Source organism: Drosophila sulfurigaster, chromosome 3 (genome assembly GCF_023558435.1).
Source record: "Drosophila sulfurigaster albostrigata strain 15112-1811.04 chromosome 3, ASM2355843v2, whole genome shotgun sequence".
Taxonomy (NCBI): Eukaryota; Metazoa; Arthropoda; class Insecta; order Diptera; family Drosophilidae; genus Drosophila; species Drosophila sulfurigaster.
In genome coordinates this window covers 20,595,115-20,616,044 of record NC_084883.1, presented here as the reverse complement: position 1 = coordinate 20,616,044, position 20,930 = coordinate 20,595,115, and the positions used below count along the sequence as shown (strand labels likewise).

The 20,930-nt window shown below is 37.1% G+C and overlaps 6 protein-coding genes across 9 annotated transcripts in view; all 6 read right to left on the bottom strand.

The window, feature by feature from the left end:
• The window catches only part of LOC133839908 (rap guanine nucleotide exchange factor 4), an 81,984-nt gene that overhangs the window by 37,366 nt on the left and 23,688 nt on the right, over window positions 1–20,930 (bottom strand). The window lies entirely within an intron of this gene.
• LOC133844921 (cytochrome P450 6a2-like) lies at window positions 678–2,397 on the bottom strand. The gene is made up of 2 exons (XM_062279216.1): window positions 1,156–2,397; window positions 678–1,096 (listed from the first exon to the last, which is right to left on the bottom strand). The coding sequence occupies exons 1-2, from the start codon at window positions 2,345–2,347 to the stop codon at window positions 678–680; spliced, it is 1,611 nt and encodes a 536-aa protein (XP_062135200.1). The 5' UTR covers window positions 2,348–2,397.
• On the bottom strand, window positions 4,983–6,759 carry LOC133839912 (cytochrome P450 6a2-like). Its single transcript, XM_062271556.1, has 2 exons — window positions 5,608–6,759; window positions 4,983–5,548 (listed from the first exon to the last, which is right to left on the bottom strand). Exons 1-2 carry the CDS (start codon window positions 6,707–6,709, stop codon window positions 5,130–5,132), a joined length of 1,521 nt encoding a protein of 506 aa, XP_062127540.1. The 5' UTR covers window positions 6,710–6,759; the 3' UTR covers window positions 4,983–5,129.
• LOC133843969 (cytochrome P450 6a2-like) lies at window positions 7,625–9,352 on the bottom strand. The gene is made up of 2 exons (XM_062277746.1): window positions 8,200–9,352; window positions 7,625–8,138 (listed from the first exon to the last, which is right to left on the bottom strand). Exons 1-2 carry the CDS (start codon window positions 9,296–9,298, stop codon window positions 7,720–7,722), a joined length of 1,518 nt encoding a protein of 505 aa, XP_062133730.1. The 5' UTR covers window positions 9,299–9,352; the 3' UTR covers window positions 7,625–7,719.
• Window positions 10,251–10,909, bottom strand: LOC133844245 (cytochrome P450 6a2-like). The gene has a single exon (XM_062278157.1). The coding sequence runs from the start codon at window positions 10,907–10,909 to the stop codon at window positions 10,502–10,504; it is 408 nt and encodes a 135-aa protein (XP_062134141.1). The 3' UTR covers window positions 10,251–10,501.
• On the bottom strand, window positions 12,966–14,796 carry LOC133839909 (cytochrome P450 6a2-like). Its single transcript, XM_062271553.1, has 2 exons — window positions 13,647–14,796; window positions 12,966–13,587 (listed from the first exon to the last, which is right to left on the bottom strand). The coding sequence occupies exons 1-2, from the start codon at window positions 14,746–14,748 to the stop codon at window positions 13,169–13,171; spliced, it is 1,521 nt and encodes a 506-aa protein (XP_062127537.1). The 5' UTR covers window positions 14,749–14,796; the 3' UTR covers window positions 12,966–13,168.

The window sequence follows — 20,930 nt, the reverse complement described above, 5'->3', positions numbered from 1 at the left end:
GTCATGCTTAACACACATCGACTCAGCACAAACTTTTGTTGCAATCTCTCTCTCTCTCAGACGTTAGTTCAAGTGATTCACATCCAAGGCGAGCCTCTTTATCTCGTGCAAAAGTCAATGTACATTAGGTTTTCTTAGTCTGTTTTTGACGAGATTCGGAAGACAAACAAAGAAGAAGTCCCGACTCACGAGTCTGCTCAACTTTGTTGTTAGTAAACACAACACATTGATTAACAGGTGGGAGACTCATCTAAATAAACAATATATTTTAAATTTGTGTCGATAAGACAATCAGCGCTCGTTGCGTTTAAAGTGGTCACAAAATTATTGCTCAATAATAACCATCGTCGACTCATTTAATTTTCATATTTGTTGTAATTCAATCATATTTCGTAGTATTGCATAAAATCATGAACCATTCATCATTTTTTCTACATTTTCAAATACATTATTAAATAAAAATATGTTCAAATTACTGGCTTGCAAAATTTTTCAATTATAATTTTAATACTTAATTATATTTGTTTATAATTTTGTTAGACATTATAATAATATCTACTTTATGTTCAGCTAGATATGTTTATAGTATACATGCCATAAGCATCTCAATCATCAATTTAGATCGGACAAAAAAACATATTTTATCCTTGGCACTTTCTTGGCTCCCCGGTTACGCTCTACACTCGCTCGGCCCGCACATATATGCCTCCTATTGAGCTCAAGATAACTGACATGGGATTGTATTTAAGCGGAATGTCAGTCTTATTACACACCGAGAACTTAAAGTTCTTTATTAGCTGGGCCAAGCCAATACGTGTCTGCATTTGGCCAAAACGCATTCCCACACAGTTCCTTGGACCATCGCCAAAGGGCAACCACTCGACAGAGTCGCGGTTGGCAACTTGTTCGGCTGAGAAGCGTTCAGGATCGAATTTCATTGGGTCGGGATAGAGATCTTCATCGTGGTGATAGGCAGCTGCAGGTATATACACAGTTATTCCTTTTGGTATAACATGGTTGGGATGACCGGGAACAACATAATCTTTTAGAGCTTTCCGCTCCAAGAAAGGCACGATTGTATAAACACGCAGAGTTTCTGTTGATATAAATGCTAGTTAAGAATCCACCAATCTCCAAAATTGCGATTTTTCTTACCCGATATGACCTGATCCAAGTAATGCATTTCTTTTATACTCTCATAAGTTAGTTTTCCTTCGTGTTGCTGTAAGATACTATTAATATGTTCTCTGAGCTTATCCTGAATATCCTGATGTTGACTTAGCTCGTAAAGAGCATAGCTCATGGTAGAAGAGGATGTTTCAAAGCCACCCACATAGAACACAAAGACTTGAGCTGCGAGTTCTCCAATATCCAGTCCCTTGACCACTTCGCCATCTTCTAGTGTGTAACTTCCCTTCTTTTTGAGTTCAATCAACATCTCCATGAAATCGTTGCGTTTGATATTCTCTTTTTCTCTATATGCGATTGTTTCGTTTACCAATCCCATGAAGAACTCATGGACATCTTCGGGTATCATACGCATATGCAGCTTGTTTGCAAGTTCCGGAAAACTGAATGTGAAAGCTGTTAGTAAAGCACCATGACGAAAATCGGTTAGAGCCTTACTTCCCATCTTACGAAAATCGGTGTCTGGAGAGCGAAGAGTGTTGCATTCAATGCCAAAGGCACAGGTTCCAATGACGTCAGTGGTGAAGCAAGCCATCAGCTCTTTGATCTCGATAATAGCACCTCCAGATTTGGCTGGTACTTCTTCAAACATAACCTCAACAAACTCCTCGGACACTTTGATGACTGTGGGGAACATGAACTTCATTTTACCGGAAGTAAAAGTGGGCGAAAGTCTCTGTCTCATTTGTCTCCATCTCTTGCCATCCAAATTGAAAAGATGTCCAGACAAAGGATCATCTTCCACATTGTGAAACTGTCCGCGATCGGCAAAGTTGCTGAAATCCTTGATTAACACATTCTTGGCTAATTGAATGTCCATGATGAGGGCACCTTTCTTAAACAGAAAACTGAAACCCACAAAGGGATGACCCGCCTTTCGGTATTTGTTATAATATTCCTCGAAAATATCGTGTAGAACACGATTCTTGCGGAATCCAACCATATTGCCATAGAATGGATGTGGAGGATCCTGTGGAATTCCTTGATTTAGCCAAAACGTTGTGTTGCTATATATGAGATATGCAACTAGCGCGGATATTGCGATCACCAAATATATTAAAAATATCATTTTGAATTTGTGAACAGCTTTGTCTGAGGTTTCGGGTAGGACTGAGAGTTGTCGTGTACATTGCGCATTCAGCAAAGCTTTTGTTGTCATCCATCATGATAAAGCAACTGTATTGAGTAGTTTTCATGCGGCAAGAGACTTGATTATGAATATACCCGGCCGAATAACTTACACTCGTAATTGTTCTATAGTGTAGAGCTCTCGCCCAAAATCTGACAGACTCTATCTAGTTGATTGTTGTCAGAGAACTTATATATGCTTATATATAGTATAATTCAAGAGCATGATGAAATAGTTGTTGAAATAGTTGTGCTGAATGTTGAAATAGATGTACTGAATGACGAAGTAGAGAATGAGAGCGACGGATTGCGACCAGTCAGTTTCTGAAGACACAACAGTGAACATCACATAGGCGACTTGCTATGCAAAGCTCAATTTGTTAGATCATTGAAGAGGAAGATGTAGCTTGATCTTCTGGGTACAACCGTGTCTTCTGACATCAGAAGTGGGATCGACCTCGCAACAAAGCTTAACAAATGATCAATGGCGTGCCTTATTGGAAGCGCAACTATAATCTGCTACAAATGTGGCCAGCTGGGCCATATTGCAACCAAATGTACGGCTACATCATCGTCAACTAATGGCAACACGAATGAGAAGCGAATGGATTGATCGTCAGGGGATTTTGTACCACCATGGTGAGCAATTCCATTTTTTTTTTAATGATCCTTATTAAAGGAAAAATTAGCTGATCAGTTCATGGGCAAGAGGATGAATAACAATCTGCACAGAAGTGGCATAGGTGAAGGTTCTGTGATGTGCACAATTCAAATTCTCTCTACTGTAAAGAAATGTGAGTTTTCAATTGAAATTTTGTTTCACATTGTTATGGACAAATATTTAAAATATGATGTTTAAAATACGATATAAAGAAGTATGTTGATATTCTTTTAAATTGAGTGATCACCATTTGAGTACAGCTCTTTTGAGCAAGGCACCTGGTGCTGTTCAGCTGATAGGCGTGATGCAGGAGCATTATGAAATAGTTGCGATGAATGTTGAAATAGTTATTCAGCACAACTATTGAAATAGATATGCTGAATGACGAAGTAGAGAATGAGAGCGACGGCTTGCGGTCAGTCAGTTTCTGAAGACACAACAGTGAACATCATGACTTCTGACATATGTATATATGAAATGCAATTTGTTCAATTGGATGAAATATAGTCAAATTAATAAAACGAAATATTAGATGCGAAATGTTGAAATCAAATCGATATTGAATTCTTTTTTGAATTCTATATTATATATAGAAAATTAAATATTTCAGATCAAGTATATAATAGTTTGATTTGTAATACGGAATTTAGAATTAAATCATGTATTATCAGACCTTAAACTTAAAGAAATTTCGTCTTTATATCGAACTTTTATATTCGTAATTTTATTCCGTTTTCTTCACTTCATTAATCGAAAAGCTTGGTAATTTGAAAGAGTATATTAACAGTTATTCCCATTAAGATAAATAATGTAAGTGATGGTGGGTATAAATAACATTCTAACTTGACGTTGACGTTTTTTTTTTCGACAGTTTAGTCGGCTATTCAAATAATATTAATGTCAATATCGTAAGTATACCACTTTGTTAACAGAGCAAAATAGCAACTTTGAACGACACAAACACTAATTTTGTATGAGTATTCTCTAAAATGGATAGCGGAACTTTCGCAGTCAACTTTTATGATTGTTAGTTTTGAACATATTAAAAAGTTAAATTTTTGATGCTTTTGTTGCAAAAGTCTATGTACTTAAGTACGTTTTATTTTACAATTTTTCTGTGATTTTTCATGCTCTTGTTATACTTAATATATAACTAAAAATCACACAAATTTATGAAAAACACCTTTATTTTTCTGTTTGACGATTGCAATTTAAATTCGCTCTGCTCGCACAAAGATGCCCCCCACTGTGCCCAATACAACCGATTTGGTATTATAGATGTGTGGAGTGTCAGTCTTATCGCACACTGAGAACTTCAAGTTTTTTATTAGCTGAGCCAGTCTAATATGTGTCTACAACCACTCGACAGAGTCTCGGTTATCAACTTGTTCGGCTGAGAAGCGTACGGGATCGAATGTGTTGGGGTCGGGATAGAAATCTTCATCCCGGCGATAGGCAGCTGCAGGTATAAATACTGTCGTTCCTTTTGGTATTTAGCTGGGATGATCCGGAACAACATATTCGTTCTGAGCTTTCCGCTGTAAGAAAGCCACGATCGTGTAGAGTCGAACAGTTTCTGAAGAGACAAATTAGATTTGAAAATCTATTGACCCTGAGAATATGACTGATTGTTTTACCTGATATGACTTAATTCAAGCAACGCATGGCTTTGATACTTTCATAAGTAAGTTTTCCCTCAAATTGCTGCAATACACTATTAATGTGTTCCCTCAGCTTATCCTGTATATCTGCGTGCTGAGACAGTTCGTATAAAGCATAACTCATAGTGGATGAAGATGTCTCAAAACCAGCCACGTAAAACACAAAGACTTGCGCAGCGAGCTCTCCAATGTCTAGTCACTTGACTACTTCGCTATGTTCTAATGTGAAACTTCCCTTCTTTTTGAGTTCAATCAATCAATGGTAAATCAAACATATTTTTATTATTTTTTTATATTTTATAAATGTATTATTAAATAAAAATATATTCATATTACTGGCTTGCAAAATTTTTCAATTCAATTTTAATATTTAATTATATTTGTTTATAACTGTGTTGATCATCATAATAATAATTAATTTATGTTCAACTAGATATCGGATAAGAAACCTCATTTAATTCTTGGCGCTTTCGTGGCTCTTCGGTTACACTCTACACTCGCTCGGCTTTTACATATATACCCCCAATTGTGCCCAACACAAGTGACATGGGATTGTATTTAAGCGGAATGTCAGTCTTTTCGCACACCGAGAACTTGAAGTTCTTTATCAACTGGGCCAGGCCAATACGTGTCTGCATTTGGCCAAAACGCATTCCCACACAGTTCCTAGGACCATCGCCAAAGGGCAACCACTCGACAGAGTCTCGGTTAGCAACTTGTTCGGCTGAGAAGCGTTCAGGATCGAATTTCATTGGGTCAGGATAGAGATCTTCATCGCGGTGATAGGCAGCTGCAGGTATATATACAGTTATTCCTTTTGGTATAACATGGTTGGGATGACCGGGAACAACATAATCTTTTAGAGCTTTCCGCTCCAAGAAAGGCACGATTGTATAAAGACGCAGAGTTTCTGTTGATATAAATGCTAGTTAAGAATCCACCAATCTCCAAAATTGCGATTTTTCTTACCCGATATGACCTGATCCAAGTAATCCATTGCTTTTATACTTTCATAAGTTAGTTTTCCTTCGTGTTGCTGTAAGACACTATTGATGTGTTCTCTCAGCTTATCCTGAATATCCTGATGCTGACTTAGCTCATAGAGAGCATAGCTCATGGTAGAAGAGGATGTTTCAAAGCCAGCTAAGAAGAACACGAAGACTTGAGCTGCGAGTTCTCCAATATCCAGTCCCTTGACCACTTCGCCATTCTCTAGTGTGTAACTTCCCTTCTTCTTGAGTTCAATCAACATCTCCATGAAATCGTTGCGCTTGATATTCTCCTTTTCCCTATAGGTGATTGTTTCGTTTACCAAGCCCATGAAGAACTCATGGACATCATCGGGAATCAAACGCATGTGCAGCAAATTCGCCAGTTCTGGAAAACTGAATGCGAAAGCAGTCAGTAAAGCACCATGACGGAGATCGGTGAACACCTTGCTTCCCATTTTACGAAAATCGGTGTCTGGAGTGCGAAGAGTGTTGCACTCAATGCCAAAGGCACAGGTGCCAATGACGTCAGTAGTGAAACGAGCCATCAGCTCTTTGATCTCGATAATAGCACCTCCAGATTTGGCTGGGACTTCTTCAAACATCACCTTAACAAACTCTTCGGACACTTTGATGACTGTGGGGAACATGAACTTCATTTTACCGGAAGTAAAAGTGGGCGAAAGTCTCTGTCTCATTTGTCTCCAGCGCTTGCCATCCAAGTTGAAGAGGTGACCAGTCAAAGGGTCATCGTGCGTATTGTGGAACTGTCCGCGATCGGCAAAGTTGCTGAAATCCTTGATTAACACATTTTTCGCTAATTGAATATCTATGATGAGGGCACTTCTCTTGAAAAGAAAACTAAAACCCACAAAGGGATGACCCGCTTTTCGGAATTTGTTATAATATTCTTCGAAAATATCGTGAACGACGCGATTCTTGCGGAAGCCAATCATGTTGCCATAGAATGGATGTGGCGGATCCTGTGGAACTCCTTGATTTAGCCAAAACGTTGTGTTGCTATAGATGAGATATGCAACTAGCGAGGATATTGCGATCACCAAATATATTAAAAAGATCATTTTAAAATTTCAAACAGCTTCGTCTGAGGTTGCGTTTAGCACTGAGAGTTTTCGTGTACATTGCGCATTCAGCAAAGCTTTCGTTGCCATTCATCATGATGCAGCAACTTTTTTTGGGTATCTTCATGCGGCGCGAGACTTGATTGTGAATATACCCGGCTGAGTAACTTACACTCGTAATTTAGCAATTACGTGTGAGTAAATAACTGGCGATTACTTTCATAGTGTAGAGCTGTCGCACAAAACTTGTCACACTCTCTGTAGCTGGTTGTTTTTGGAGAACTTTTATGCAATTTGTTCAATTGAATGAAATGTTCTCAAATTAATAAAATGAAATATAAGATGTGCACTGTAGAAATTAAATTGAAATCGGATTCTTCTCTGAATTCTATATTATATTATATTATTAAATATATTATTAAATATTTCTTATTAAATATGGTTTGAATTGTAATTAAGAATCTAAAGTTAAATCATGTATTATTAGGTTTCAAGTTTAAAGAAATTGCAAAATTATTAAACATTCACTTTCAAAATTTTATTCCGTCTCCATCTCACTCTGTTAATCGAAATGCTTGGTAATTTTATAGAGTATATTAACAGTTAGTCCCATTAAGAGAAATAATGTAAGCGATATGAATATAACAGCTCTGTTATTTAACAGCCGACGTTGACGCTAAGCTTTTTTTGATTCAACAGTCAACCGTTTAGTAAGGTATTCAAGTAACGCTAATGTCAATATCATGGCTTATTCTATAAAATGGGAGCGGGAATTTCGCAGTCGGTCATTTCAACTTTTATGATTATTAGTTTTGCACATATAGAAAAATTGATATTTTTATTGCTTTTGTTGCAAAAGTCTTTCCACTATTTAGTTAAGTACAATATATTTTAAATTTGTTCTGTATCTAAAGTCATATTTCATGCTCTCGTAATACCTAATTAATGTATAACTAAAAATCACACATCATTTTTCCAACACATTTATTTTTCTATTTCGCGATTGCAGTTCAAATTCGCTCGATCCGCACAAAGATGCCACCCACTGTGCCCAATACAACCGATTTGGTATTATAGATAAGTGGAATGTCAGTCTTATCGCACACCGAGAACTTGAAGTTCTTTATCAGCTGAGCCAGGCCAATACGTGTCTGCATTTGCCCAAAACGCATTCCCACACAGTTCCTTGGACCATCGCCAAAGGGCAACCACTCCACAGAGTCTCGGTTAGCAACTTGTTCGGCTGAGAAGCGTTCAGGATCGAATTTCATTGGGTCGGGATAGAGATCTTCATCCCGGTGATAGGCAGCTGCAGGTATAAATACAGTCGTTCCCTTTGGTATAACATAGCTGGGATGATCCGGAACAACATATTCGTTCTGAGCTTTCCGCTGCAAGAAAGGCACGATGGTATAGAGACGAAGAGTTTCTGAAGAGACAAATTAGATTTGAAAATCTATTGACCCTGAGAATATGACTGATTGTTTTACCTGATATGACTTGATTCAAGTAACGCATGGCTTTGATACTTTCATAAGTAAGTTTTCCCTCGAATTGCTGCAATACACTATTAATGTGTTCCCTCAGCTTATCCTGTATATCGGTGTGCTGAGACAGTTCGTATAAAGCATAACTCATTGTGGAAGAAGATGTCTCAAAACCAGCCACATAAAACACAAACACTTGCGCAGCGAGCTCTCCAATGTCTAATCCCTTGACCACTTCGCCATCTTCTAGTGTGTAACTTCCTTTATTCTTGAGTTCAATCAACATCTCCATGAAATCGTTGCGCTTGATATTTTCTTTTTCCCTATAGGCGATTGTTTCGTTTACCAAGCCCATAAAGAACTCATGAATATCATCGGGTACTATTCTCATTCTCAGCTTCTCAGCCAGTTCGGGGAAACTGAATTCGAAAGCTGTAAGTAAGGAACCATGACGGAGGTCGGTGAACACCTTGCTTCCCATTTTACGGAAATCAGTATCAGGAGTGCGAAGAGTGTTGCACTCAATGCCAAAGGCACATGTGCCAATGACGTCAGTGGTGAAGCGAGCCATCAGTTCTTTGATCTCGATAATAGCACCTCCAGATTTGGCTGGGACTTCTTCAAACATCACCTTAACAAATTCCTCAGACACTTTGATGACTGTAGGGAACATGAATTTCATTTTACCGGAAGTAAAAGTGGGTGAGAGTCTCTGTCTCATTTGTCTCCAACGCTTGCCGTCCAAGTTGAAAAGATGACCAGACAAGGGATCGTCTCTCGGATTGTGGAACTGTCCGCGATCAGTAAAGTTGCTGAAATCCTTGATTAGCACATTCTTGGCTAGTTTAATGTCCATTATGAGGGCACCTTTCTTAAACAGAAAGCCGAATCCCACAAAGGGATGACCGGCCTTTCGGTATTTGTTATAATATTCCTCGAGCATATCGTGCACAATGCGATTCTTGCGGAAGCCAACCATGTTGCCATAGAATGGATGTGGCAGATCCTGAGGAATTCCTCGATTACGCCAATAATACGTATTGTTGTATATGTAATACGCAATAAGTGCGGATATTGCAATCACCAAGTATATGAAAATCATTTTGATTTTGCGAACTGCATCGACTGACCTTAATGCTATGACTGCGAGTTTATGTGCCCACAGTGCATTCAATAAAGCTTTCCATGCTATCTGAATAGCATGATATATCAAGTACGTATATTGCGTAGTTTTCATTCGACGAGGAACAATTGTTTGTTTATATACCCGGCTGTGTAACTAATAGTGGTAAAACCGATAGCAGTTACGAGTGAGTAAATTTTGCAGTAGGCGTTTAGGTAGGTGTAGAACTATCGTAATCCCCTGACTTATTATATTTGGGAAATACAAGTTTTATACATGTTATCTCTCAAATGAGTAGCGGGTATCTCACAGTCTGGTCTTGGCTATTATGCTTATTTTTCAATGTCAATAAATTGAATTTACGACACTCTCGCACTCAGTCGATTTTGCTCTCTCACCAGTAGTGCACTATGGGACCAACAACGGTTTTGTGTGACATAAATATCATATCAATTAGTTAAAGATAACATAGAACTAAAGTGTCTCATACCATTAATCTAAACAAAGCACACTACTGTTAAGAATTTAACCGATTAATAAAGATGTTAATACTTAATGTTTAGTATAATGTTTAGTTAGTTAAAAGCCGCAATTACTATCAAATGTTCTAGCTAAACTAAGATCACTTATAGAGAACAATTTAAAAGATAGAGACACAACTTATGAAAGAATTTAATTAATAAAAGTATTTAAATCGTACAGAATAACTTCTTCACATATCGAACTTTTGTACAATACCACAAAAAAATGTCCCCATAGTGCAACGCAGACAATGTTGTTTATACTTGATTTTTGTTTTTGCAATTGCATACGAGATTCTACACTAGAAAATTAGAGAGACACGATCAGCGAACGCTTGATTTAGCAATCTACTCTCTCACTCTCTCTCTCTGCCTCTCGGCTCTCTTTCAAAATTCAATGTCAAGAATAAAATATGCGTGTTTCGTTTAGGTTTGATGTTGTCAATTATTTGTTTGACATTATTCATAATATAATTAGATAGCTAAAAGATATTCCGGCAAGTATTTTATAAAAAAGCATAAGCTCTATTTTTATTTTCAGCACTTATTAAAATAATTTTTCATGTTCCCATATAAAATAAATAAAGTCAAACACAACATCTCACTCAAACATTTACAGCATTCAACGTCGCACCCATTATTTTTAGTATACTTTTACACCTTAAACCCGCTGGGCTTGCACAAAGATGCCTCCAATGGTGCCCAAGGCAAATGACATTGGATTATAGACAAGCGGAAGGTCAGTTTTTTCGCACACCGAGAATTTGAAGTTCTTTATCAACTGGGCCAGGCCAATACGAGTCTGCATTTGGCCAAAACGCATTCCCACACAGTTCCTTGGACCATCGCCAAAAGGCAAACACTCAACAGAGTCTCGTTTAGCAACTTGTTCGGCTGAGAAGCGTTCGGGATCGAACGTGTTAGGGTCAGGGTAGAAATCTTCATCGCGGTGATAAGCAGCCGCAGGTATGATCACCTGAGTGCCCTTTGATATAACATATTTGGGATATCCGGGAACAACATAATCTTTCAGAGCTTTCCGCTCCAAGAAAGGCACGATGCACAGCATCGTCTGAGGTTTCGGCTAAGACTGAAAGTTGCCGTCACCAACGTGTATTTACGAAAGCATTCGCTACTACTCAGCATGATAAAGCAACTTATTCAGTTGTTGTTATGCTTTGCTATGACAAAAATTACAACCTAAATAATAGACAACAGGTTAATCTCAGGGAGTTTGTATAAAGAGTGCGTAGTAAACGTTCTCAATTCAAAAGATATTTTCAAATTAAGGTGAACAAGGTGAATAAACTGTACATACAATTAAATGCTTTAATAAAGCAATTTAATGATCGTAAAACAAGTTTACATTTCACTTAATTTCTATTAAATAGTAATTACCATTTTGGTACATAAAAAATGCTTTCATTTACTTCATTTTTTACATTTTTTTAATAACAATTTTAACAATGATATTGAAATTGGTAAACAAACGAAATGAATTTTGCATGTTAAGGTTTACAAATTTTAGACAATAAATTTAATGTAGAAATTTATTAATAACTTTAAATTCTTGATAAAGAAAATCTATATCTTTTACTCTATGATGCGAATTCCTATTAATTTTTAGAATGCATGTGTTTTCCAATGTATATAACATGACATAGCATAACGTATCAAATGACGTCACTCTCAATATTAAGAAAAAGGCAAGTGATGTTTTATGAGTATTCAATAAGCCAACTGTAGGAGACAGTCAGGAGATAGCGAAACAGAGAGAGAGAGAGAAAGGTAGCTCAAAATGTCAGTTGCAACTCAAAACCTGTATTTAATCTGACCTTGAGCTCGCCCCACAAAATACGTATTGGTCGTGTGAACTTCTAGCTGTGGCTTACAAAGATTATAACAACAAAAATATATATTCTTATTATGAAAAAAGAGCCCAACCAAGCAGAAGAAGGTGACATTCTTATCAATAATGAATGCATGAGTACTCAAAACAAAGAGAACGCATTCATTCACTCATCTCCTCCAGATAAAAAAAAAACAAAAACAAGAAAAAAGTGCTGGAAAAATAGCTTAAGCAGACGCTGCAGCGACCTCACTTATGCGCTAAATAAAAATGCAAATCTAAATGCGACAGAAGAGCGACTGTGAATAACAACTATATGCTGCGAGTCTAAATGCGGGCTAAAACTTAGGGGGAACAATGCAAAAACCTCGAGAATGCCTGCAGAAAGCACAAAGTATGGGACACTGGCTAAAATATATCCTGTATATAGTAACTTACAATATAAGTTTTATATGCTTATGAAATATTTGCAAAAAATTGTTAAGTCAAAATCAAAACTGCAAATTCGCATGAAGAAACTTTTCTATATAAAATTTGAAAAAAAAAAAGAATTATTTTCAAAAATGCAACTACTAAAGTTTTCTAATTGCCTTTTAGAATTAAGATTGAAATATTTCATCAGAATGATTGGAGTAAACATAAATATAATTTAAAGAAGATACAATTTAACTGCCCCCTGATCATTGCTCAGACTTAAAAGGCAAGGAAATGCAAAGTAAATCTGAATATTTTTTTTGTGAAATAACTAATTCTTTGAATAAAGAACTATGATAAGACAGCTGTTCTATGCTCCTCGATTCGTTGCTCTACAGAGTATTTGACAGAAGGTTCTACAATTGCAACTGCAACTACAACTGCGGCATTCAGCAAGAAGTTACCCTGTTTGGATGTGCGGTGCTTTGTTGTTGACTTATCAAGCTGTCTGCCAAGGTGATAGCGAAACACATACACACTTACACATACAAACAATTGAATTTTCTTTCCCCTCAGCTCCAGCATCTTTTTTTCGATTCGTGTAAGCAGGCTGCTAATTATTTGCACTGCAGAAGAAAGAAGTGGTGGTTGTATTTCTGTTTTTATAAATGCAGACGAATATCTACTCTAGACAGATAGATAAATACATGATCAGCGAATATTTTATTTACCAATTTACTCTCCCTCTCTCGGCTGTCTTTCAAAGCTTAGTGTCAGCAATGAAATATAAGAGGTTACTTTTTGTTTTAAAAAGTTTGCTGTTGTCAATTATAAGTTTGACATTATTCCTCAAATAATTAGGTGCAAAACTATCTGGATAGTATTTTATAAAATAGCATAAGCTATATTTTTATTTTCAGCACTTATTAAAATTATTTTTGTTGCTCTCATAAATATAAATAAAGTCAATACACATACACAACATCCCACTCATACATATTCAGCACTCAAAATCGGACGCATTATTTTTCGCACCCTTTTACTTATTCATGTGACGATCACAGCTTAAACTCGCTCGGCTCGCACAAAGATTCCTCCAATGGTGCCCAAGACAAATGACATTGGATTATAGACAAGCGGAAGGTCAGTCTTATCGCACACCGAGAACTTGAAGTTCTTTATCAACTGGGCCAGGCCAATACGTGTCTGCATTTGGCCAAAACGCATTCCCACACAGTTCCTTGGACCATCGCCAAAAGGCAACCACTCGACAGAGTCGCGGTTGGCAACTTGTTCGGCTGAGAAGCGTTCGGGATCGAACGTGTTAGGGTCAGGGTAGAAATCTTCATCGCGGTGATAAGCAGCCGCAGGTATGATCACCTGAGTGCCCTTTGGTATAACATATTTGGGATGTCCGGGAACAACATAATCTTTCAGAGCTCTGCGCTCCAAGAATGGAACGATTGTGTAAAGACGCAAAGTTTCTGTAGATATAAATGTTAATTGAGATTCCATCACGATCCGAAAGTGCGAAATATATTACCTGATATGACCTGATCCAAGTAGCGCATTGCTTTGATACTTTCATAAGTTAATTTTCCATCGTATTGCTGCAGAACATTGTTGATGTCTTCTCTTAATTTGTCTTGAATGTCTGTGTGCTGAGCCAGCTCATACAGACCATAGCTCATGGTAGAAGAAGATGTTTCAAAGCCAGCCAAATAGAAAACAAACACTTGAGCAGCGAGTTCTCCAATTTCCAACCCTTTGACAACATCGCCATTCTCCAATGTGTAGCTTCCCTTTTGCTTCATTTCGATCAACATCTCCATGAAATCGTTGCGCTTGATCTTTTCTTTTTCGCGATATGCCATTGTTTCTTCAACAAGCCCCATAAAGAACTCGTGGACATCATCGGGTATTATTCGCATTCTCAGCATGCTGGCCAAGTTGGGAAAACTGAATTCAAAAGCAGTCAGGAGAGTGCCATGTCGCAGATCCGTGAATACCTTGCTTCCCATTTTACGGAAGTCAGTGTCAGGAGTGCGAAGAGTGTTGCATTCAATGCCAAAGGCACAGGTGCCAATGACGTCAGTAGTGAAGCGAGCCATCAGCTCTTTGATCTCGATAATAGCACCACCAGATTTAGCTGGGACTTCTTCAAACATCACCTTAACGAACTCTTCGGATACTTTTATAACAGTGGGAAACATGAACTTCATTTTGCCAGAGGTAAACGTGGGTGAGAGTCTCTGTCGCATTTCTTTCCAGCGCTTGCCATCCAAGTTGAAAAGATGACCAGTCAAAGGATCGTCACGAACATTGTGAAACTGTCCGCGATCGGCAAAGTTTGTAAAATCCTTGATCAGCACATTCTTGGCCAATTTAATGTCCATGATGAAGGCCGATCGCTTGTGTAGGAAGTTGAAACCGACAAAAGGATGACCGGCCTTACGGAATTTATTATAATATTCCTCGAGAATATCGTGAACAACACGATTCTTGCGGAATCCTATCATGTTGCCATAGAATGGATGTGGCGGATCCTGAGGAATTCCTCGATTCCGCCAGAACGTTGTGTTGCTGTATATGAAATACGCAACTAGCGCGGATATCGCGATCACCAAGTATATTAGGAAGATCATTTTGAATTTGCGAACAGCTTCGTCTGAGGTTGCGGCTAAGACTGAAAGTTGCCGTGACCAACGTGTATTAATGAAAGCATTCGTTGCCACTCAGCATGATAAAGCAACTTTTTAATTTGAGGAGAGGCAGTTGTTGTTATGCTTTGCTATGTAACTTGCAAAGTTTAGATTGATAACAATTACGAGTGGCTAAATAGCAGTTGACTATTATTCAGATAACGTAAGACTCTCACAAAAACCTGTCTCCCTCTCTGGATAACCGGTTAAAGTCAGGGAGCTTTGATACTGGGTACATATTAAATGCTCTCAATTCAAGAAACATTTTCTAATTAAGAAGAGAACACATCCAAGGTGAACAAACTATGTATATATTTAAATTCTTAAGTGAAGAATGAATTTAATCATCGGTGAAACAAGTTTCGTTATAATGAAAGAATAATTACCTATTTAAGAATCATTAAATAATTTTATTTATATTTTTTTGCTATTGTTATAAGTCAACATAAAATGTTTGTGTTTGGTAAACAAATAAAATGAATCAGTTAAGCAATTAAGCAAATTAACTTTATAATTTAATATTGTTGAAACTGTTGTATTCATTCTTTATTAAAGTTAGAATTTTTTTCTCAAGAACTTTAGTTTCCATCGGTTTGATTCTTGATAGATAATATAGATTACTTTCCCATTACTTCTTTATCGAAGCTAAAAGTTCTTATCTAAAGAACTTTCATTTGTCATAGATAGTTTATATATTTAGAATGCATTTGTTATACCCGCTACCCATAAGGTAGAAGGGTATTATAACTTTGTGCCGGCAGGAAATGTATGTAACAGGTAGAAGGAGGCATCTCCGACCCTATAAAGTATATATATTCTTGATCAGCGTCAACAGCCGAGACGATCTAGCCATGTCCGTCTGTCCGTCTGTGTGTCTGTCCGTCCGTCCGTATGAACACCTAGATCTCAGAGACTATAAGAGATAGAGCTACAATTTTTTCGACAGCATTTGTTATGTTTGCACGCAGATCAAGTTTGTTTCAAATTTTTGACACGCCCACTTCCGCCCCCGTAAATCAAATAAATCGAATAACAAGCGTAATTGTAAAGCTAGAATTGTAAAATAGAATTTTGGTATATACAATAATAACTATATTATTTATGATTCCTGAAAATTTGGTTGCGATCAGATAAAAATTGTCGAAGTTATTATAGAAATACTTTTGATTGGGCAAAAACGCCTACTTACTAGGGGTCTAATTTGCTTTAGCCGACAATCTGGTATATTGTGCCGTCTATGGTATATTTTGAATACGGTACTATATCAATATACCAAATATACCATTTGGTATATTTTTTTATAATAATACCCCAAAATATATTTTTAGTATTTTTGTAGTATAATTGGTATGTTTTGAGAATAATACAGCAAAATATATTGCTTTTATTCAAAATGGGTAGCGGGGTATCTCACAGTCGAGCACACTCGACTGTAGCTTTCTTACTTGTTTTCACTGTACATAACACGATACCGCATAACTTGCCAAATCACGTAGCTTTCTCAGAGATTGATGTTCTACGAGTATTCAATAAGCCAGCTGTAGGAGACAGAGGTACCGAAAGAAAGAGAGAGAAAGGTAGCTCGATGTGTCAGTTGAAGAGCTTAAAATGCATGCTTTGAATCGACTTGATACTCGAAAGTTGGCGTAATTATTGTATCTATCGCTGCAAATGTGCCTGTGACAGTTTCACATTGTGTCCTCTGCTCATTCCCTTGTCCTTTGTCCTGTCTGTGCATTTGTTATGCCGGTGTCCTTGTGCCCACAGCTGATTGTGAATGAAGCAACAGGACTTAAATATATACATTCGCATTGCACGTTGACGTTCATTTAATTGTCTGCGAGATTTCTCATTGGGATAAAAGTGTGCGAGAATTATAAATGACATTTAAGGGCACAATTCAGTTTAATCACTCACTTGCCCATCTAAGGCGACTGCAACTCAAAACCTGTCTTTAATCTGACCTTGAGCTCGCCCCACTTCTTAAACCAAATACGTGTTGGTCGTGTGAACTTCTAGCTGTGGCTAACAAAGAATATAACAACAACAAAATTATATATTTTTATAATGAAAAAAAAAAACCCAGCCAAGCAGAAGAAGGTGACATTCTTATCCATAATGAATGCATGAGTACTTAAAACAAAGAGAACGCATTCATTCACTCATCTCCTCAAGATAAAAAACAAAAACAAGAAAAAAGTGCTGGAAAAATAGCTTAAGTAGACGCTGCAGCGACCTCACTTATGCGCTAAATAAAAATGCAAATCTAAATGCGACAGAAGAGCGACTGTGAATAACTATATGCTGCAAGTATAAATGCGGGCTAAAACCAAGTGGGAACAAAGGAAAAACCTCGAGAATGCCTGCAGAAAGCACAAAGTATGGGACACTGGCTTGAAGATATCCTGTAATGTTATGTATGTATGTTTATGAAATAGCAGCACAAAATTGTTGTTGAAATTCATCAGAACAAACTTTTCTATATAAAATTTCAAAATTGGGAAATATTTTCAATAAATAATATTATATATATATTTAAAAAAAATTTTGTTATTAAATTTCTCTAATTCCGTTTCAATATTAAGATATTTTTTAAGAAATGATTCAACGATAAACGTAAATATAATTTAAAGAAGATAAAATTAAATTGTGCGCTGAACTTTGCTCAGACTTAAGAAGCAGCTATCCTCAAAGCGATGTTCATATAATTTTATTAGTTAGCTTTTTATAAAGCCGACATTAAATATGATGCGCTTATCTTATCAATGCACTTAAATCATAAAGCAGCTACTCACAGTGGATTTTATAAAAATGCGAATTAAATTAAATAAAAAATACAAAATTGTTTAAAAGATGCCTCTTTTAAACAACAATTATTATAGAAATACAAAAATAAAAAGTTTCCACAGTTTTATTATCACAAATTTTCTTAATAAATAGATAAAGTATAAAATAAACAATTATTAAGAAACAACTATTCAAACAACTAGAAAACCAAAATAATTTTGGATTAATTCGTTTTGTGAAATAATTAACTTTTTTAATAAACCACTATGAATAAGCAGCTTATGCTTTTCATTACTACCCGTCTCTTCACTTTCAAGGGTATTTGACACAAGGTTCTACAATTGCAACTACAACTACAACTGCTGCATTCAGCAAGACGTTCAGCTGATTTGATGTTGTGGTGTTTTGTTGTTGACTTATCAAGCTGCCTGCCAAGGTGCTAGCGAAACACACACACACTGACACACACACACATACATAGAATTGCATTTCCTTTCCCCTCAGCGTTTGCTAATTACGCAAGCGCAGGCTCCAGCATCTCTTTTTGGATTCATGTAAACAGTCAGCTAATTGTTTGGACTGCAGAAGAGTGACAGATGGGGGAGGGGAGAAGAAGAGACAAGCAGAGACCGTAGGAGGTGTTAAGCCCGCTGCGAAGACAGCTCTTTTAAATGCAAATGCCAGAAAAAGGGTCCCAACAATATCTTCTTAGCTACAGCTTCAGCTTTAGCTCAAGGTGTGTGTTGTCTGTCTTTCTAGCTGTCTGATTGTCTGACTGTCTCTATATCTGTCTGTTTGTCTGTTTGTGCCTTGCATAAATTAGTTTTGTTTGCGTCTGGCAGCTACCCCCGAGCAACGACAACAGCAACAGCTAAAGCAACAGCAGTCACTTTAAACAAATTGTGAACTGTGAGCTGTGAATGGGGAGTAGTGCGCATTTCCTGTACTCTCATCTGGCACAATGCGATGCGCTGCTCTGCGCTGAGCTGAGCTGTGTGTGTGTTATGTTGACAAAACGCTGTTGTGGCAGTCAGCATCAAGACTCTGCCTGCTGCCACACATTATGTAAATTTCAAAGGCAAAATCACAATAAGAAATCCGCATCATGTAAGAAGAAGTGATTACCCATTACGACTTCGAATACGTGTCCCAAAAGCAAAAGGCTCAAGGGCAGGCCATACCTTTTATGAGTATATAAATACGGCACACACATAACACACACACATATGTACATGCACAGAACACACAACACGGAGCAAACACACACAATCAAACATTGCAGCTGAGCATAGGAAGTAAGGAAATGGCAAAGGCGAAATCCAAAGCCAAGTCAAGCCAAGTCGAGCAATTGTTGTTCAAATTGGATGGCGTTGGCTTTGCCAATAATAATAATAAAAAAAAAAGAAAATCCAAATAAATATTGTACATGTATTTGTGCATGTTCTTGGCTCATGTTCTCATGTACATAACTTGTGCGTGTGCGTCATATATATTTTTTTTTTCTTCTTGGGATTTTGTCAATTGCAGCCAACCAAATTGAAGTTGGCTTCCTTCCGCTGCTTCCGTTGCAGACAAGCCCAAGTTAAAAAAACTCAAAAGTTATAGTATGTGCGTATATGATAAATGATAATAACGCAATCAGTACTCGACATGTAATTAAATATATATCTAGGGAGCACCTTAAAGCGTTAACACTTTAAGCAAAAAAAATTGCAAGCTAACGATGAGAAAATTTGTATGTGAAATGAATTTCAAATGACTCACATTAAACTTGCAAAGCTTTTGCAATTTATTAAGTACCAAACTGATTGCGAGTCTTTCACTGAAATCAGCTTTAATTCAATCGAAACAAATGCCGAATCTTTGTCAATCTCCGACTCTTCTTGGTGACACTTGACAATTGAATTTCGCATGTGAATAATTAACTGCCAAGGGGCTTGTGATTTAAAGTTGTCAAAGATATGAAATGAATGTGACATCAGCTTGCGCTGTGTATGTGTGTGTGTGACAAGTTCATCGCATAAAATGCTGATTGACTTGCAATCACGATGTGCGCTCTTCCTTCCGACTGTTTGACATGCGAGGAGAACCTCGATGGCGCGTGTCACACGATTTGAACTAAATTCACATCACATCACATGTGCTTGGGGGTGGGGTGGGTGAACTTCAATTGGCAAAGGCAATGCGTCGGCTACTTGATATTGATTTCGATGCTGTCATTTTTGCTACAATTTGCACAATTTGCGGCGAACAATAAAAATTGTTTGCATGCACATTCAAGTACGAGCGAGCGAATGTATAGACAAGCATTATTATTATTTATAGAATTGCTTCCTCTATGCAATAAAAATCAAACTCATAGAGCAGTCAATGAATGAACGACCGACAGACTGACTGACTGAGTGAGTGATTGACTGTCTGTAACATTGACTGACTGCGCGTGTGTTTCAGGGTCTTCGAAGCAAATTGCCAAGTCGACCCAGTGGACTTGTTTAACAGAGATCGAGACCACAACATAGTGACAGCGACAGCAACAGCAAAAGCGACACCGACCGGACATTTGCTTGACAAATGATGATTTATGTTGTCGCTTCTCTCATGTCGCATCAACTCGCTGAACTCATCCGACTCTTCTGCTTGCAACAATAACGCAATCTGAACTTTTACGATGCCACAAAAAAAAAAAAAGAAGAGAGCAAGAGTAAAATTCTGGGTTATTGGGTGATAAAATTTTCGATTTTAAATTTGTCGCTGAAGAAAAGTGAAAGCTGCCTGCTTGGCAGATAAAAACAACAACTGCGGGTTACTTTTTAGAACACACACACACACTGGCCAAAGGGGAAATGCAGGGAAAGCTGAAACCGGAAAAATGCTTTGTGAGGCACACAAAATGCTCAAATAAATTCTGACACAAAAAAAAGAGAGCTAACCCTTAAGACTTAAACAAATAGTTACAAAAGCCATTTCAAATGAATTATTAGCTTGTGTGAGTGAAGCAACAATAAAAAGGTTAAATCTGTTGCTTAGATTATCGCTGGCAGATGCTGTAGATACTCTTTAAAAATGAGAATTTAAATAAAGAGAAGTATTTTATTTTAGATATATGAGCAGGTTACCAAAATTAAAGAATTGCATTTCACAAACACTTTTTTATAATTTTAGTAATTCACAATTTAAATGAAACTCATGAATAATAAAGTAGGCGATGATTTTTCATTTGATTTATGCATGAAATATTTAATAAAGCTTAATTAAATTTACACACAAATAAGCTTTTTCTTTACTATACAGAATTGAAATGCCACTAGCAAAAATGTCAATACTTCATTATTTGATTT